Genomic DNA, 18,925 nt, shown 5'->3' with positions numbered 1-18,925 from the left:
AAATGCCACTTTCGAGTTATTTTATTCTGTTTCATTTCCCCCCACCTTATATAGCTGGCCGCCAAAGCTGTATTGTGGCCATACCTATCACAATATTACATACCGAGGCAAATTAAAACAAGTGCAATCAAGGCAATGCATCTAGAAGGGACTAATAACTGAAAATCTGGCTATGGCCATTCAGACCAGTCAATGGCGCTTCCAGTTTAACAAATTGAGGCTACAAACCTGTACACACTTATCCTAGAAATTAGCCCCACTGAGCATTATGTCCAGAAACTTCCTTCCTTCCTTCTGAATTGTGTTGTAAGAACTACAAAATCTTTATTAATCTAGCATCTTCTACAGCCAGCTCTGCAACCCTATAAGTAAACTTCCTGCATTAAAAACGAATCAACTTATGATTAGATGGAGAGCTTTGCTTCTTGTCTGAAAAGACCCTCAATAGCTCCCTGCTAAAGATTTTGTACACATGACGGTGTGGAATGTAAAGTGGTAGATCTTCACCCATCCCTTTGCCGCATGGTTATAAAATCCTACTAAGATTTTAAACCAGCTGTTATTTGTTTCGGCTTGCCAGCAAAGACGGAAACCTTTCTCTCCAGGATTTCCCGGACAGGAAGCAATAATATGCCTAAAGAGGCAGAGATTTCCTTACAAGGTGGATAGCATACAAAGGAGTTTAGATTAGTCGCCAGCAGTTGAGCTGAATTACTGTGGAGCTGCTGACTCGTAGAAGAGAGGATCATTCTTAATCATGGCTCTCTTGTTTTCGTGAGAACCATGATAAGTGGTGCTTGCATAACCTTTGAAGATGGCCTTGCTTTGGGTTGTATTCTGGCAAGGCCATCTTCATGGACAGATGCAATACTGCAGCCCTATTCTTTGAGAATATCCCACAGAATATTATGTGGTTTGTGTCCAGAGAAATGTGAACACAGCTTAGCTAATGAAACAGTGCCAGAATTTGTCAACAAGGCTTTGGAGCAGGTGAGATCTTCTCAACTCCAGGCAGTCTTGGCTTCAGAATGGTTTAGGGACAAAAATTGACTTGGTCACCCTGGTGGATGACATAGAGCAGGGTGGGAAGTGCAGTGTTGTTAGTCAAAAGCTAATCTTTTGAGATAGATTACAAAAATTTAAGCTGATGTAGCTGGTGAGTCACACAGACATCTGCCTTGTTGGCCAAGCCTGGGGGTAGGGTGCAGGTTCTGGAAATATTTATTGGCCCCCTTGATGTATTCAAAAGATACTGTGAATGCAGAGTTCAACAGGCCTAACAAGGTCCTATATTTATTCCTTTTCATTGGGAAAAGTGGTGATCGTTAACCCCTGCCTGAGCATCCTTCAGCAGCAACTAAGGAAAGTTGGAAGAAAGGTTTCACAATCTGTCTCCAGAACTGGGTAGATTCTGGCTGGGCTGTTATGAGAATGCACTCCCTTTGGGGGTGAAACCATAGTTCAGTGGTAGCACAGCACATTTGTCAAATTCAACCCCTGGCATCTCCTGTTAAAAGAATCAGGTAGTATATGATGTGAAATACCTTTACCAGAGACCCTAGGGTTCCCTAGCGAATGGGGAACCGGGTACTCTCCAGATGGGATTGTAACTCCCATCATCCTTGACCATTGGCTATGTGGCTGGGACAGATGGAAGCTGGAGTCTAGTACCACCTGGAAGTTCCCCATCCCTTCCTTCGAGAGACATTTGCATGAGAGTAAACAGTATTGGTGTAGATCAGTGTGTCCTAAACTTTGGCCTCCAGCTGTTTTCAGACTATAATTTCCATCATTCCTGACCATTGGTCTTGCTTGCTAGGGATTATGGGAGTTGTAGTCCGAAAACAGCTTGAGACCCAAGTTTCGGAACACTGGTGTAGATGACTAAATAGTCTGATCTAGTATAAGGCATCTTCCTATGTTCCCAGCATGGTGATCAAGTTATGAGGGTCACTTCCACCAAGATAATGAGGACCTTTAGACTGGAGCCATATCCTCATCTCATGGAGACCTTGTCCATTATCACTGATCCCAGACAGCTAGGCACAGCTTCTAAGGTGCCATTCTGTCTTTGAGAAGAGGCAAGTCTTTTAACAGATACCGTGTTTTTTTCAATAGGTGATTCAGGTCTTTGTAATCTAGTAGGCTGACAATGGGCAACATTATCACTGTTGATGAATGCATGGTTCCTTGGTGTGTGAATGAGCCAACTCAAACACCACAGATAGGAGAACTTCAAACAGTTTTGCAAATGCTCTTCTTCACACATGTGAATAAGCACACTAAGCTCTGCCACCACCACCACATTTGGCAGCCATCCCCATTGCCTTTCACAAGCTGGAGGGTGAACTGCACAATTTAGACCTCTAGATTCTAAAGCACACAGAGAGCCTCTGTAAGTGCAGGAAATTCTGAACTGCATAGGTTTGCTCTGCAACTTGTGGAAGATTGGGTGGAGACCTAGCACTCTTGCTGTTCCCTCTCATGTGTTTAATCAACACATAAGTGGAATGCTTGAATAGGGTCACACGTGCACCATACATTTAAAACTCATGGGTACCACTTTAACAGTCACTTAGCAAACACTTAATTGCAATACAACATAGAAGCAGCATAAAATACAGTATAAAAGCATGAATAACAATAAAATTCAAAGTTCAAAAATCAATTTGGGGGAAATCCATCCAATAGGCATTAGATAGTCACCCGGGGTAGCTGCCTGAATTAGTCCTACTTGGGCCAGCGGGGAGGCCAGGGGAGAATTAGCTGTGGGGTCTCAGATTGGGTAATCTTCATAAAAAGGGGATGGGGAGAGAAGAGAAAGGAAATATAAGATCAGGCTGAATTCAAATCAAAGGCCAGGCAGAATAGCTCTGTCTTACAGGCCCGGCGGAAGGAGGTTAAATCCTGAAGGGCCCTAGTCTCATGGGACAGAGCATTCCACCAGGTCAGAGCTGTCACTGAAAAGGCCCTGGCCCTGGTGGAGGATGGTCTGACTTCCTTAGGGCCCGGGACCTCTAAACTATGGTTATTCATGTACCTTAAGGTCCTCTGCGGGGGATACCAGGAGCAGTGTTCAGATGTTACAACATTGAAATGTCATTTTCATAGCTCCGTGACGGGGTTGTTTGTCTTCTAGGCAACAGAGATTTTGCAAAAAACGATCCTCTGGAATTCAAGTCCCATCAATGGTTTGGCGCATCGGTGAGATCGAAAGATGACAAAATTTTGGTAAGCCTTCATTTTCAGTGTTTATTGCATGCCGTTATCATTATATCTATTTACAAGTCAATCAATCAAATTGATTGAGTATCAATTAACGTCTTTGTACACCACCCACTCATAAGAGAGTAGAATCAGCAAGCTCAGGGTAACTCCAATGTACAAAAAAATCAGCAGAATTGTTGGTGGCAGGCAGAATCCACTCAAACTGTCCCATGGGATGTTGAGAGACTGAGGGGAGGCAGCCTTTTAATTAAGTAGGTGGGAGAAGATAGTGTCTGATAGGTCACTCCCTGATTCAAATGGAGAAGATGTCCATAGATATCAGTAGAGAAATTAAAGAACTGGGGGAGCAGGGGACCCAAACAGCCCAACAGAGACTTGGAATGCTCAGTGGGCCTAAAAAAGACAGACTCACAATTTGATTATGGTGGTGGAAAGCAGGGTGTTTTCAGAGAGATGGCATGGAGTAGCTGGAGCCCTCAACAGAAGCACGCCACGCTGCAGCATTTTATTGCCGTGCTGCATCTGTATATGCTAACGGTGAACTCTGTGAGTGCCCGTTCTTACACAGCCAAAACAGCACCATTCACACATAAGGAGGGCACCATCAACAGGTTTGGAGGAATTCAAAGGCCCCAACATTTTTCAGCTATGTTATAGCACAGAGACAGTCGACGTGCTCTCCAGATGTTGCTAGACTCCAGATCCCAGTATCCCTAACCATTGATGGTGGTGCCTTGGGCTGATGGGAGTTGGAGTCCAACAATATATGTAGGGTACCATAGTTTGACAGACCTTTGTGCACTCCCTGGCCTTTAGATAGATGGACTTCCTCCAGCTGCCCAGCACCTTACTGCACAGTCAATGAGCACCCATTCCTTCAAGTGTTTGCTTGGATCACTTGAGCACTTCCATGCAGCAGCAGCTTAACTGAGCTACAGGCTGAGGCAGATGCTGACACAGCCTTGGTGCTTGGGTGGTGCCAGGAAATTAATGGCTAGGGCGCCCTGAAAGTTAGCTGACGTGAGGAAGTTTTTGTTTGCGTCGTTTCTTTTCCTTCCCTTCTTGTTATTTTTTTGCGAAACTTCAGCCAAATCACTTTGCGAAGCACCTCATTTGCCTTCACCAGACTGAGTGACTTTGCTTAAGCTGCAGACAAGGCAGATGTTCCCCCTCTCTATGGTTGGCTGAGGCAAGCATTGTTTGTCCCCTTTTCAAAAGCATCCCCCCCCCCATTGATTCTCAGCCTCTCACTGCACCAAGTATAATGGTGGACTTTTTAAAAGAGCTTTCTAAATGCTGCCATTTTGCTTCCCCCGCAGGCGTGTGCCCCATTGTACCACTGGAGAACAGAACAGAAAGCAGAGAGGGAGCCTGTGGGAACATGTTATCTTCATGACGGGTCCAAAGCTTTTGAATACGCTCCCTGCAGGTCAAGTATGTGGAGAATGTCTTGCTATTGTAATTACAGCCCTGAATCTATTTTCTGTGTGCTGCCGTATTATAAGCACAACTTTAAGGTGTGTGGAAGAAACACACCCGCACCCACATCTTTGCAAAAGTGGTTTAAGGCAGCCGTCCCCAGCCTTTTGGGGCCCAAGGGGAATATATAGAAATCTAAGAACCTCTTGCGGTCACCACAAAATGGAAAACTGGCGATGATCAGAGCCCTTCTCCCACAAAATAACAGGAAAAACATCTAGACACATTCCAAAACAAATACAACACAAAAGCAAAGAAAGCAGGCTACCCCTTCCCCAAATACACAACCAACCAAACAAATTTTTTTTTTTTAAAAAAAAAAAAGCTCATTGGGGGAAAAAATCAGAGGGGCAGGAAACCTTGGCAGGCACTTGGGAAGAACGTATCTGAGAATGCTATGGTGTCACATTGGTGGTTCTAGAACTAGGGTGCGTGGTCATACAAAAACAAAACCTGCGAGATGATAGGATCCTCTGCAGATAAATTGAATGCTCAGTCTGGTTCCAAATTTCACAGCAGGTAGAAATTTCGTAGGGATCTGAAGATAGAAGTGGAAATATGATGATAGCAATAATCTGTTGGGCTTGGTTCTTTCATTGATTTTTAATGCAGAGTCACTGCAATGGGACTGTGCCAAACGACTGGGAAGGCTAAGGGCCAAATGACGTGTGATGTTATATGTGTGGTTCGGCACTGTATCTTTTTTAAAACAAAAATAAAAACCTGTAAATGGCAGCCTCTGTTGAAGGCTAGTCATGACCTTGGTGTGTACGGAAAAGAACAAACCAAAGGGGTACTAGGATCACTCCTCCACCCTTCAAAAAAACCCCGTTTTTTTTGGCAAGGTAGGAAAGTTGTTACAATCAGGAGAATAAATGTTTAGATGGTTTCTTGCAAAATAATAATAGCAAGCCCCTTGCCTATGTAACAACTAGTAGGTCTTAGAAAAGGTTACTGGTCTGTATGTACAATATGTGTTGTTGCTTTTTACACAAGGAAGCACCCTGCAATATGTTCCAGTAACAGATACATCATGCAGAGCTGCTGATCATGTAGCTTGGCTCCAACAGCTGGGATGTAAGCTGCATCCTGTTTGGGCAGAACCATCTACTACAGCCCCTGTGACTTTCCAGGTCACAAAAGGTTATTATTCCAGCTAAGCTGGAACACCAAACTTGGATATCCAGCTGATTTTGTTAAAAAAAGGGGGGGAACCCAGTAGGTCCAAATTACTTCCGAACTAGAACAGACGCATTTAGTGCATCCCCAGTGGTGATCAAAATTAACCCTCTACCCCTGTGTGCACATGCATACAATCTATTTAAACAGCAAGAGCCCAGAGAGGGAGAGTGCATTCCAGAGTCATTCCCAGGATCAAAGGTGCACGGAATGCCCTAAGTGAAATGTGCACTCTGTTATACACCGCAATACCGATAAGAGACTGTTAGCATTTCTGTTATAAAGCTCTGTATTCAGAGGGATTAACCACATCATAAGAAAGCCTCCTTGGGCTGTCTCGTGGCATGCGAGGGATTAGCTCTGGAATTCCCTTTCTTTTCCTGTTTTAAAGGCAGGCGACATCTCAAAGCTGTTTGTAGGTTGCTGATCTGTAAATAGAGAAGAAAAGCAGCATATACTCGCCATGCTAGATTTCGTACTTAATGTGTTTAGAAACAGGCAGAGCCCTTTGGATCGATTGTGTTGATTGTGTTGGCCTTAACAATGGGGGGGGGGGTATTCTGTTCTGACCAGCGTAGGTCAGGCCTGCACAGATTATGAGACCCAAAGCCAAATGAACCATATCAGCAGACCAGAGCCCCACTAAACCTCTTTGTGCTGCCTGGCTGGACTGAGTCTTAAAAAGGGCGGTGGGGAATGGCTAAACCACAAGATACATAGCTCGGTTGCGTCTGGGGTGACTGGGCAGAGCTCCCCTTCTAATCCTGGTGCTCACTGCAGGGGATTATATGGTCCTCAGGGTCTCTTCCAACTCTACAATTCTATGGGTCTGGGATGGAGCTGCCACTTTGGGTTGGGCAAAATACAGGACAGGTCAGGCAAAATAAAGTACGCATTGGGGTGGGGATTGGGGGGCACACACACTTTCATGACACCAAATCCTCCCCCCCCCTTTGTGGAGTGGGGGTTCCCTGCATTCTGCCTCCTGACTCCATCACCACCCAGGCTCCTTTCTTCCCCTTGACTCACATAGACAGGCAGGGCCATTGGGGGTAGACGGCCATTTCTCAGGGCGACTTGAGCCACAGCTCGAGCCTCTCACCCACGAGTGGGGAGGGGGAGAGGAGAGGTCAGGGTGGTGGAGGGGGCCAAGCGGCAACAGACTCACACTATGTGAGACCAGTGGGCAGTGGCTGAGGAGGAGCACCAGTGAGAGAGAAGGAAGGATGGGCAAGGGAAGCAGAGGAGGTCCCTCCTTCCCCTTCTCTCTATTGTCACTCAGGAGAACCTCTCAGACCTGCTTGCTTGCTTGGCTACTGCACAACAGCCCTGCAGTACTTCCAGCTGGGTCTCAAGATACGGTACTTGCTGCCACCAAAAATAAGCCAGAGCACTGTGGCTCTAAAAACTGGACTAATCCTAGCCTAGCCATTAAAGATAATACTTCTAGTCTACATATGAGTAGGCAGTGAGGATGTTCAGCTTCCTGGTGCTGGTGGAGCCCACCTGCAAGGGCAGCTCAGCTTTTTAAAGGCTCTCTCTTTTGAGGAAATGACCTCTGACTCTTTCTGGCCAATGGGGAGCCAGCACCAATTCACCAGGTAGGGCATCTCCCAGGTAAGCATCTTAAGTACCTTTTTCCCCCCATTTGAAGAGAACAAGAGGAAGTTACGTGGCAGCTTGGCTTAGAGCAGTGGTTGTTCCGGATCAAGGTCTTTCTTGACACTATTATGCACAGGGTTTTGTGTTAAACATCTTCCCCATCTATTGTTTCCTATTTCTCTTGTTCTCACAGCAAGCATTGACGCTGAAGGACAGGGCTTTTGTCAAGGTGGATTCAGCATTGACTTTACTCAGGTAGGGAAGCTATAACTGTACATCTTCCTTTTTTTCAGTACCTGACAGCAAAGGAGAAAGAGTCTACAGAAATCAATTCTATAAAGGCATATCTGTCAGAACAGCTTTTCAAGGGGCTTCTTACACTTCACTCCTGTTGGCTTAGATTTATACATCTGGATGTAGCCTGCTAGACAGAAATCATTTATTCAGCTCAGGATTTCAAAGAGCATGTGAGCAAATCAGGGAAGAATAGAAATTAATAAGAAGGAGATGCTATCTCTCCTACTGGGTTAATTCTTCTACAGAATATAACAATGTATTTAAGAATTTCCATTTGCCTTTGTCTTTTAACAACACTAATTAGTCTGAAAATCAGAATATATATACTGGTCTCTGTCATTATTTCACTGTGCAACAACAGGTGCAGATTCTTAAAGCAGGGATAGGGGAACTGTGGCATTTCAGGTGTTGCTAAACTACAACTCCCATCGTTCCCAACCATTGGCCATGCTGATGGGAGTTGGGAGTCCAATGACAATTGAAAAGCCACAGCTTCTCCATCTCTGACTTAAAGAATGGAACCTCCGCACGCAGAAGCAGTATATCTGATCACCAGATAATGGAGGAAAAAAAGAAACAAACAGGAATGGTTTATGCTATCAGCCCCAGCCAGCACGGCCAATGGTCAGGGATGATGGGAAGTTGTAGTTCTCAACATCCAGAGGGCATTGGGTTGGATAGCGATTTAAAGAATTTTGAAGGGCACTGAATACAATTACCTTGTTTGGATATAGTGCTAAACCATAGTTTATTGTTACAGGAACGAGCCTGCTGGAACCTTAAGGTTCAACAGGAAGCATCTGTTTCCTGGTTTAAACTAGCCACAGTTTCTCAATATGTCCAAACTAGGAACTGCGGTTAGGTTAATTTTTTTTGTACTAAATTGTGTTTATGGTTTGCATTCAGAGGGGGATGGGGAGAAGATTGCTTGAAGTATGGAATGTTAAGGTAATTGTGAGAGAGTGTAGAATAGCAGTTGGTGGGAATTTGAGCCGTCTGTCTTCCACCAGGCTGAAAACGTCCCTGTCCCCTGCCTTAGAAGTAACAAGAAAAGAAACTTACATATTTTTTTCCTTCCACTCTTACCCCAGGGAGATAGAGTACTTCTTGGAGGACCTGGAAGTTTTTACTGGCAAGGTGAGACACAGCTGGTAAAAAGCTGACCATTCTATTTAATCTTCTGCTGTCCTATTAAGGACACTAGCAAAATAAACCATATGCAACAAGTTTCCTTTCTGGCAAGGTTAATTGAAGAGGGGGGTGATTTTGAGTGGAGAAGTGGTGACTTTTGCTGTCAGCTGTTTCTCTGCTTCAAACTGTCCCTCGCAGCTGCGTTTTCCATTGCAGGTTTCCTGACCCTTGCAAGACTTTACCTTTGCCAGGGGCAAAACTAGGCTTTATTTCACCCAGGTCAAAAACCCAATATGGCACCCCACACACAAGCATTTGCGTACACACAGAGAGAGGTTGGCAGCCTCAGTGATGCCCCTCTGGAGGCTTCACCTAGGGCAAAAAACCCAGCTTGCCCCCCGTAGCTACGGCACTGCCTTTGCAAGCATGTATTTGGAATCCTGTGATGAAAAGCAGCTGGGGGGCATTTGGAGAAATAGAAGTGGAAAGGGCCAAGCATCTCCCCTGGCTGTGTTTCTGCTCAAATCCTAAAGTGGCTTTTTCTGGGATGGAGCAGGGTGGATTCCATTGGGGTTTAGTTATACATATTTGCGTGTAATGTAATGTAATGTGTAATGTAATGTCTTGGTTCTTCATGCAGTTGATGAATTAAATGCCTGCCTATGAAAGCTTATGCTGCAATAAATAAATTGGGGTTTGATTGGACTAAGTTGTTACTTGTTAGGAATGAGTTCTGCTCACTCAGTGGGTCTCTCCCCCCCCCTCCTTACCCCACAACCCTGGAATCTGCTTCAGGGGATTGGGAGGAACCCCCAGAACAGGTTTAGGGGGAGCAGAAGAGGCAAACTCCCGTCATGTGAGTACACCTCATTCCCCGTGTGCATAACCCCCTTTGTGCTATCTTGAATTCCACCCTCCCTCTTCAAAGCGCCACGAGAAACTTTGTAGTTTTTTAACGCAACAGATTAACGTGTCTATCATTATAGAATCTTTCTCCTCAGTAACTATCAATTTAATAAAGAAGTTGTTTCAAGTTGCTTATTTTTACTCCCAGCTCCTTGCTTCCATTTGTCTTTTTCTAATGTGAACTAGGAGACTGCAAGTATCGTCTAATAGCTCCGTCTGTGTTTTTATGTCCCCTCTTCTACTTGGTACCCAACAGGCCAGCTCATTTCTGATAAAGTGGCTGAGATTGTGTCAAAATACAACCCTAAAGTCTACACTACCAAGTATGACAGCCAGTTAGCAACGCGGTCGGCTAATGCTGCTTTCGATGACAGCTACTTGGGTAGGTTACTTGAGAGTAAAACACTGGTAAGAATTGTGTTCCTTGTAAGACTGAGTCTGAGGTTCTTCATTCCTCCCTCCCCATCCAGTGATATTAGTGAAAGCTAGTACTAAGCAGGTGCCAAAATGCCCTTGTGAATGACCCATAATGCTAAGCAATTGTTTAAGCCATGGTTTGTAAAGCAAACCACGAGTTAATGATGAACTGTGCCACAGATGATCAGGTAAACCATGGCTTGTTTCTCCAAAGTTTGTTTTGCTTTCTAGCTGCTCTTGCCTCACACGTTGGTGGTTTAGTGAGTTTCTAGGGCAGAGCTTTCCAAACTTTTCATATTGGTGACACATTTTTTAGACATGCATCATTTCACAACACAGTTTTACTAGCAAACCAGAGGTTAAACTCACCCCTTTCCAGCCCCGGAAGGAGCGCGGGGGGGGGGTCACACAACACACCTACACCCTGCAGCCAACACATTGATGTGTCGCGACACACAGTTTGGAAAGCTTTGTTCTTTGTTTTCAACCTTTTTGAGTCCATAGCTCCCTAAACCAACTACATTCTTTCTGCAGCACCCCCAAAGGGCTCACCCCTCAGTTATGTCACCCCTTGCCTGCAAAGCTGGCAGCCTCTCTGTCCCTGGTCTCTGAGCCACCAACACCTCCTTCCCCCTCCCCATCAAGCAAAAGTAGGAGAATCGGATTAGCTAATTGGGATGGCTAAAACATAAGCAGCCAGATCCACAGACCTGAATAGATGCAGGGGAAACTGCCTCTTGGTATTTATTTAAGGTTGTAATAGGTCATGTGCATTGATAAGTCATGATTACCCCTTTCATGTTTGACAGGTTATTCAGTAGCTGTGGGAGATTTCAGCCATGATGGCATAGAAGGTATGGCTTATTAACTTTTGCTCCCTCTTTGATAAGATTTTGCTTGCCCCGGCTCCATTATTGTTTGCTAACATCTCACCTCTCATCCCTGTTTTGCAAGTCTTTGGTAAATTTTAAGCACTCTTTAGTAGGGACTGTGGGGCTTCTGCATAGCTCCTAGGTTACCACTGGACCTAGTTAAGGCTACAGTCTTGTAGCTCATTAAAGGAGGATAAAGTCAAGAGTCCTTACCTATGTGCAACTATTGGCAGAATGGCGGCCTAAATGGAAAATGTTTCTGAAGGTCATTGACTGCTATCCATATAGGTCATGTCGTCTTTCTTATTTTCAGATTTTGTCTCTGGGGTCCCAAGAGCAGCCAGAACTTTGGGCATGGTAAGGAACTTACATAATATACTTTTCAGTGCTGGTATTATCCCAGCAACTTCTAAAATATTGTGCAGTGCAGATGTTAAGTTATATCTTTTTCATGCAGGTGTCTATTTATAATGGAGACACCATGGCGTCCATGTATAACTTTACTGGAGAGCAGGTATGGTTTTCTCTTCAATGTTTTGATTTATATTATCTATCATTGGTTAGTGGAATCTAGGTGTTATAAATTCACAAAGTAACCTACAGCAAATCAGAGAATGTTGATTTGGGAGTTGTTTTAAGAACAGTGAAACATAACCATAAGCAATCTACCCCTGATCACATCAGTTCAAACTGGCAGCATATATGGTTGTTGACCAAGTGTGCCTGAAATCAACGAGATTATTTTGAAATAAAGAGCTGCTCTTTGGTTAGAGAAATCCTCTTTCTTGATTAATTATAGGGGGGTGCATCTTTTAGCATAGAAGAACCACATGACAGTTGTGGCTGGAGCCAGAGGCAAAAGTGGGAGGAGTAATCCAAAGCCTTTAAAGAATGCATGGCAAGGGACCTTTTTTTAAACAATTTTAAAAAAAAACTTTATTATGAGAAAGAAATAATATTCCAAAATAACATATACAGTACAGCTAAGCACATCCGAGAAACAAGGGAGCTTTTATTGAGTCACTAATTCCGAAATATCTTTACTGAAGTATTTACATAAAATGCAACATTTTTCTGTTTAATCTTATCTCCCAGATGGCTGCATATTTTGGATATTCTGTAGCTGCCACAGATATCAATGGGGATGAGTAAGTGATGCTTTTCTCATTCTTCCTGAAAAGAATTGCTTGCCTTAAAAAAAAAATCTTGTTTAGGATAAAAATAGAAGATTTGCAAAGATTAATTGAAAGCCAGTGACGCACACAGAGTTTCTTCTGCTGGCTTGTTCTGCTGGGGTCCCTGCATGCATCTTATCTGGAGTGCTTGGTATATAAATCTCTAAACATTTCATGCATGGCTTAATTGTCCTGTGAAGACATTATACATAGTATAGCTATGAATCCCTCGAGAGTGGCGTGCTTGTAATTCTGGAGGTTCCTAAGCACAGATCTTGTGTCATCATCCCTTTCTCCCATGCAACTCCCTCAATTCTTTACCTCGCTTCTTCCTTTATTTTCCCTTTCCTCCCCTCTCATTCCATGCATTAGGTATATCTGACAGATGCCCTTTTGAGAATGAATGACACAGCTCATTTTGTGGGATAGATTAGCTGATTTTCTTTTAAATCATATTGTGTGATGACGCATTTAAATGTCTTCTGGCATTCTAATTGCTCTCGGTGTCTTTGGGCAGAAATTTTTGGGTTATATCCATGGTTACTCATACTCAGAGCAGATCCCCTGAAATTAATGGGCATTATTAACTTAGGCCCAGTACTACCTACTCTGAGGTAAAATCTACACACATATAAAAAACACTTTGATTTTTTTTAAAAAAAAGTTTTGAAAAATATATTGAATTTGACATAGCTCACCATCACCACCTAGTGTCACATTTGTATAATGCACTTTACAACATACTTAGAATGTTTTGTTTGCAGCTGTATAGCTGAGTCCTAAGTAGAATTTAGTTGGCTACAACCCGTTGGCTACACTGCATACATGGTGAAGCTTTTCTGCCTCCCTACCCTACAGAAAAATGACCCCCCCAGAACGCCATTCCAGAAAAACACTACAGGCTGTCACTGGCAAAGCCCACACACCCCTTAACTGTGTGGGTGAATGGATTCTATGCATGCACACAGGATTGTTGGAATCTTCACTTTTATAAATTCTTAAGCCAAAGGAACAAAACTAAAAGCATACAGTGGGAATGATCCACTCAGCATTAGGCACCTGCAATTTTCATCGTTTTCAAACCACCAAACCTTTGAACCTTAAAAGTACTTCACTTGGCTAGACTGCAGCTGTCAGTGATGTGAACCTATAGTTCTAAGAATGTTTCTAGACAGGTGTTTATTGTAGGACTGGGGTTCCTCATGCAGGCACATATTTTTCAGGATCCACGTTACATTGCTGCTCTCAAAATGCCAGCCCATATTTCTTTCCCTTTTAATCTGGATTTAAGAACATAAAAATAGTCTTCTGGATCAGGCCAATGGCCCATCTAGTCCAGCTTCCTGTTCTCACAGTGGCCAACCAGCTGCTTGAACAGAACATAGGCAGAACATGAGCACAATGGCACTTGTGGGAGAAAATATAATAAGTTGAAGAAACCTTTTTGCCAGTGACCCATTTGTGATAGCTCTCTGACGAGGTTGCACTCATATGGAAGCACCTTAAATGTAGGGATTTTTGCCGTGACTGAAATACTTGATCTCTTCCCCTCTCTCTTTCTCTTCAGTTACACAGATCTACTCATAGGAGCCCCACTCTTTATGGATCGTGGTTCTGACGGCAAACTTCTTGAAGTGGGACAAGTTTCTGTTTATCTCCAACAAGCCTCTGGAGGCTTTCAGAGTCAGGCCATGAAGCTGAACGGCTTCGAGGTTTTTGCAAGGTTCAGCAGTTCAATTGCACCTTTGGGAGATCTTGATCAGGACGGCTTCAATGGTAAAGCGTTGGGTCATTGGAAGGAATTCAATATTACAATGTTTTGATCATTCTGTCAACACAAGCGTATCTACTTGTCAGATGGAACAATTCCCCCTCTCCTCCCCCCCTACATATGTTTTCTGGTGGGTTCTCCTGACCCTACAGAGTGGATTTGGGGAAGGAGTGGGAAAGCCTATACAGAAACTTCCTCCCCACCCCAAGCCCTATAACCTTTAATTTTCAGACCTACAGCAGAAAGCCTTTACGCTTCAAATACAATTTATTTTGGAGCATTATTGTGTTTCCGTGGCAGAGATCCCTGCGCAAGCTGAGCCTTTGTGAGGAGGTTCAAACACTCACTGACTCAGAGGTATTTGCCTCATATTGCTGAGTCCGTCCCAGTCAACTGCATGGTGTGAAACTGAATAGGCAGGGAAAAGTCCATGGATCTGAACAGAATACAAAGCCTCCAACTCAGTGGAGGCTAGTCCATTAGGGACGTGGGTGGCACTGTGGTCTAAACCACTGAACCTCTTGGGCTCGCTGACTGGAAGGTCCATGATGGAGTGTGCTCCTGTTGCTCTGTCCCAGCTCCTGCCAACCTAGCAGTTCGAAAGCATACCAGTGCAAGTAGATAAATAGGTACCATTGTGGCAGAAAGGTAAACGGCATTTCTGTGCACTCTGGTTTCTGTCACGGTGTCCTGTTGCGCCAGAAGCGGTTTAGTCATGCTGGCCACATGACCCAGAAAGCTGTCTGTGGATAAATACCAGCTCCCTCGGCTTGAAAGTGAGATGAGTGCCGCAGCCCCATAGTCGCCTTTGGCTGGACTTAACCTTCCAGGGGTCCTTTACCAAGGGAACCTTTTAGTCCATTAGGACAAGTGGAGCACTATTGCACCAACCTGAGTCTGACCTCATTCAGCCATTCACCACTTTCCAGACTTCCTCCTTACAACCAGCTCAGGGATGGAACAGTCACCTTCCTCGTCCTTAGTCTCCGTGCTGCTTTTTGTAGAACTCAACAGGGAGAGGGATGGGGACGAAACTGGAATTAGTGGACTCTGCATGTTATTGGCTCAGGCTCCGCCTATCATTGATGGCCCTGCCTTTTGCCAATGGGCATCAGCCAGCAATACTCCCACTGACTCATATGTGTTACTGCAGAATCATCGGGAGTATATATTTTGATTCCTTTCTATTTGGATATGCTAAAGATTCCTTGTTGTGGCTTGTAGATATCGCAGTTGCTGCCCCTTATGGTGGAGAAGACAAGAAAGGGCTGGTTTACATCTACAATGGGAGAGCTACAGGTTTGAATGGGATGCCATCTCAGGTCCTTGAAGGACAATGGGCCTCAGAGACAATGCCACCAAGCTTTGGCTACTCACTGAAAGGAGCTACCGACGTGGACAAAAATGGCTACCCAGGTGATCTTTCATAATAGCAATGCCGGTTCCTGTATCTTGTAAACTAATCCAACATTTATTTCACAGGGAGGAGCCCAATTCAGAACTGTGTAAGAAAAAGAGATTTCATGGGGTTTTGATCTTTACTAGAGATGAATAGATTCTCTCAGTTCTACTCTGTTAGCATCCTGACATTGTGATATCTCTTGGATTCTACACCATTTGTATTCTGGAATGAATTTCAGATTTCAGAATATCTGCTATTTCAGAATATTTGCAAAATCCCCCACCATTTGTTCTCCTGTGGAAATATAGTGGAATAAAAAAATAAAATAAAAGAACAACATCACTTTTAAAAACCTTAGCACTTAACAATTTAACAAAGAGAAATAATAATTTCAGGAATATTTGGCGGAAGGAGGAAGAGTTTCTTTTCATTTTTCTATTTGCTTTTGATATATTTGTGACTGGATATAGGCAGGAAAAAGGGACGCAGGTGGCGCTGTGGGTTAAAGCCTCAGCGCCTAGGACTTGCCGATCGAAAGGTCGGCGGTTCGAATCCCTGCGGCGGGGTGCGCTCCCGCTGCTCGGTCCCAGCGCCTGCCAACCTAGCAGTTCGAAAGCACCTCCTGGTGCAAGTAGATAAATAGGGACCACTTACCAGCGGGAAGGTAAACGGCGTTTCCGTGTGCGGCTCTGGCTCGCCAGAGCAGCGATGTCACGCTGGCCACGTGACCCGGAAGTGTCTCCGGACAGCGCTGGCCCCTGGCCTCTTGAGTGAGATGGGCACACAACCCCAGAGTCTGTCAAGACTGGCCCGTATGGGCAGGGATACCTTTACCTTTACTATAGGCAGGAAAAAGAGCAAAAATTATCTGTTCAATCAGCTTGCAAAATTCCAAAAACATATCTTAGAAGAATAATGGATATCAACCTTTTGAGTTTGTTTAAACATGTCTGGCAAAGCAGCTCCTTAAAATCTAAGACAGAATTCAGCAGATTTAGGTTCCACAAGCATCCCCAATCTTTACCCTTTTGCATCCACATTTAAATGTTTACATACCGTACTTGCTCTTTCAGCAAAAGCACTTGCTCCTAATTCATGTACTGGAGACCTGTTGCTAATCAGAGAATTGTGTATCATTCAAAAAAAGTCTCAACTCTAAAAACAATATTATTTTATTCTATTTCCAGACTTGATTGTAGGTGCTTTTGGTGCTGACAAAGTTGCCTTATATAGGTAAGTGCTCAAAATTAAGTCAGAGCGGAAAAACCCAATGATATTTGCATTTTACTGAGGAGCAAAGTTTGCTTCCCTGTTGGAGGCGTTGCCTTTTTCTAGCATCATGGTCTCCACAGGCATATCAGGGTGAGGAATGGTTCCCTCCTTGCTCAGTGGCCTGCAAGCAAGGGACACAATGTTCTGTTCTCTGGGTGTTCTGTTATTTCCACCATGTTGCACACAGCTACCTCCATGTGTGTTAACCTCTGGCCAGCAGCTGAGCTTAGCAGGTGCTACCATCCTGGGGTTTAGTCATAAGAACAAGGCTGCAATCACAAATCTGGGTTTGAGCAGCAGCAGCAGCGTGGGTGGTTTGCAATCAGCCAGTTTGCAATCATAATCCCTGATCCATAGGACTAGGTGGACATTCTGCCTGCAGGTCTCCAATGACCTCCACCAGTGGGGGAGCTCTCCCACCATGAAGGCCCCACTGCAGCACTGGAAAGCGCAGCAGCAGGGGAAACACCACCGCCAGGGGTGTTCAAACTGGGAGTAGCTACTATAAGGGCACTACTACAGTAGTGGGGCAGTGCAGTCTGGCCAGTCTGTTCCCTGCAGAAGGGCCCAATTAGGACCCCAGACTGGTGCAAACGTAGCAGATAATCCACCAGCCCTAGTTAGGACAAATCTACTCAGAGGTAGGCCCCACTGAGCCTGAAGAAGAGGACAAGGTGGTTCTTTCATGCAGTAACCCTGTTTTGCTTACCATTTGGTTCTTTTCAAAGGGCACGGCCAGTCATTACAGTAAATGCTGGACTAGAAGTCACCCCAACCATTCTAAATCCGGAAGACAAATCCTGTGAACTGAATGAAAATGGCCAGAAAGTTTCTTGGTAAGATGACTCGTTTGTATTTTGAAATGGAAACTCGAAATGGATTGGGAGCCTCTTCAGTCAATCAAAGGAGGCCATGAGAGACAAGGGGCAAAGGGAACGTGTTTCCCCACACTTCCTGGCCTTATGCCTTCTCGGCGAGGTCCATAGCCTGTGGATGCTCCAAAGAAGCAAGCATATATACAAATCCTTCCTTGCTGTTTAAAAAATGGTCAAAGGCTCTTCCCAGGTGGGAAACTTAAGTGGATTCATTGTGTAATGTTATACAGTCCCATCTGAAGCATGAACAGCTTTGCAAACGTGTCCTATTCTAAGCCCTTTCCAGAAGCAGGGAGAGCCTATCAACAGAGCTAGCTAGATGGAAGGGTGGAAATCTGTTCACCCCATTGGGAGAATGTGCTCTAGTCGTCTCCGTCTCCATGGACAAATCCTTTAAGGATGTGGAAAGGAAGTGAGTCGCTTGTGCTTCGTGTCTTGCCAACTCTTTTGAATGGCCAACATAGTTCTTGCACTCCTCCAAGTGCAATTTTAGGGGAAACTCCATTTTGCCTTTATAAGAGTGAGGACCGACCTTACCATTAGGTGGGGGAGGTATATGAGTAATGGGCAGCAGCAATGAGGTGTTGAGGAACATAGCTGTGTGTGCTACACAGCCTGCCCTGCATACAAACACACATATACACCACCACCCCACCCCACCCCCGGCTAGCCTGCTGCCTTCAGATGTGGTGCTGAAATATTAAACTGGCAATTCAGTTGGCCTAAGTACATGGATTTTGGGGAGTTTCTGCCTCAGGCAGCAAAAAGTCTTAGACCAGCCCTAATAAGAGCTCAGTTATAGCAGTAAAATCTTACCAAAATAGATAAACTAAGCTCTTAAGAAAGTATATTTAATAACCGGGAGCTGAAGGAACCAGTGGAGGGAACTTTTTAAAGTTTCTTTAAACCCAACAACACCGACCAAGGAATCTGCACGTGCAACTAGATCTTATTAACAGTCATGAAAGGGTAGGTCTGGAAGCCACTACTGCACTTTTGCTGATCAATAGATGTAGCTTGACCTTCAAGTACAAAATGTGTTTTGTTTTTAAATATTCTCTAATTTCCCCCAACAGTTTTAAAGTAAAGTTCTGCTTAAAAGCGGATGGCAAAGGAAGTCTTCCCAGGGACCTCAGTAAGTTCCTCAGTAGATTTACTTACCATGCACTTCGGTTCTCCTCATATTGTCAGCACATGTTCAGTGGCAATAATTTAAATTATCAAACTTCTTTGGCTGTTCAAAGCCGCACTGGTATCAGACACATGCAAAACCCGTGCTCCTGTTAAATCTTCTGGCTCAGACTTCACACCATTATTCT

The 18,925-nt window shown here is 44.3% G+C and overlaps 1 protein-coding gene across 1 annotated transcript in view; it reads left to right on the top strand.

Moving 5' to 3' along the window:
• The window catches only part of ITGAV (integrin subunit alpha V), a 65,075-nt gene that overhangs the window by 20,473 nt on the left and 25,677 nt on the right, over window positions 1-18,925 (top strand). Inside the window, exons 3-16 of the mRNA XM_083706209.1 lie at window positions 3,140-3,231; window positions 4,548-4,662; window positions 7,682-7,743; window positions 8,877-8,922; window positions 10,079-10,204; window positions 11,049-11,093; window positions 11,425-11,468; window positions 11,569-11,625; window positions 12,207-12,259; window positions 13,854-14,062; window positions 15,282-15,473; window positions 16,647-16,692; window positions 17,460-17,567; window positions 18,683-18,741. Of these exons, the coding sequence (XP_083562335.1) occupies window positions 3,140-3,231; window positions 4,548-4,662; window positions 7,682-7,743; window positions 8,877-8,922; window positions 10,079-10,204; window positions 11,049-11,093; window positions 11,425-11,468; window positions 11,569-11,625; window positions 12,207-12,259; window positions 13,854-14,062; window positions 15,282-15,473; window positions 16,647-16,692; window positions 17,460-17,567; window positions 18,683-18,741 (1,254 nt within the window). The remainder of the gene's footprint in view (window positions 1-3,139; window positions 3,232-4,547; window positions 4,663-7,681; window positions 7,744-8,876; window positions 8,923-10,078; window positions 10,205-11,048; window positions 11,094-11,424; window positions 11,469-11,568; window positions 11,626-12,206; window positions 12,260-13,853; window positions 14,063-15,281; window positions 15,474-16,646; window positions 16,693-17,459; window positions 17,568-18,682; window positions 18,742-18,925) is intronic.

The sequence above is a fragment of the Podarcis gaigeae genome, assembly GCF_964106915.1.
Source record: "Podarcis gaigeae genome assembly, chromosome: 1".
NCBI classification, from domain to species: Eukaryota; Metazoa; Chordata; class Lepidosauria; order Squamata; family Lacertidae; genus Podarcis; species Podarcis gaigeae.
The sequence above is the reverse complement of the archived record's forward strand: the minus strand, read 5'-3'. Positions and strand labels throughout refer to the sequence as shown.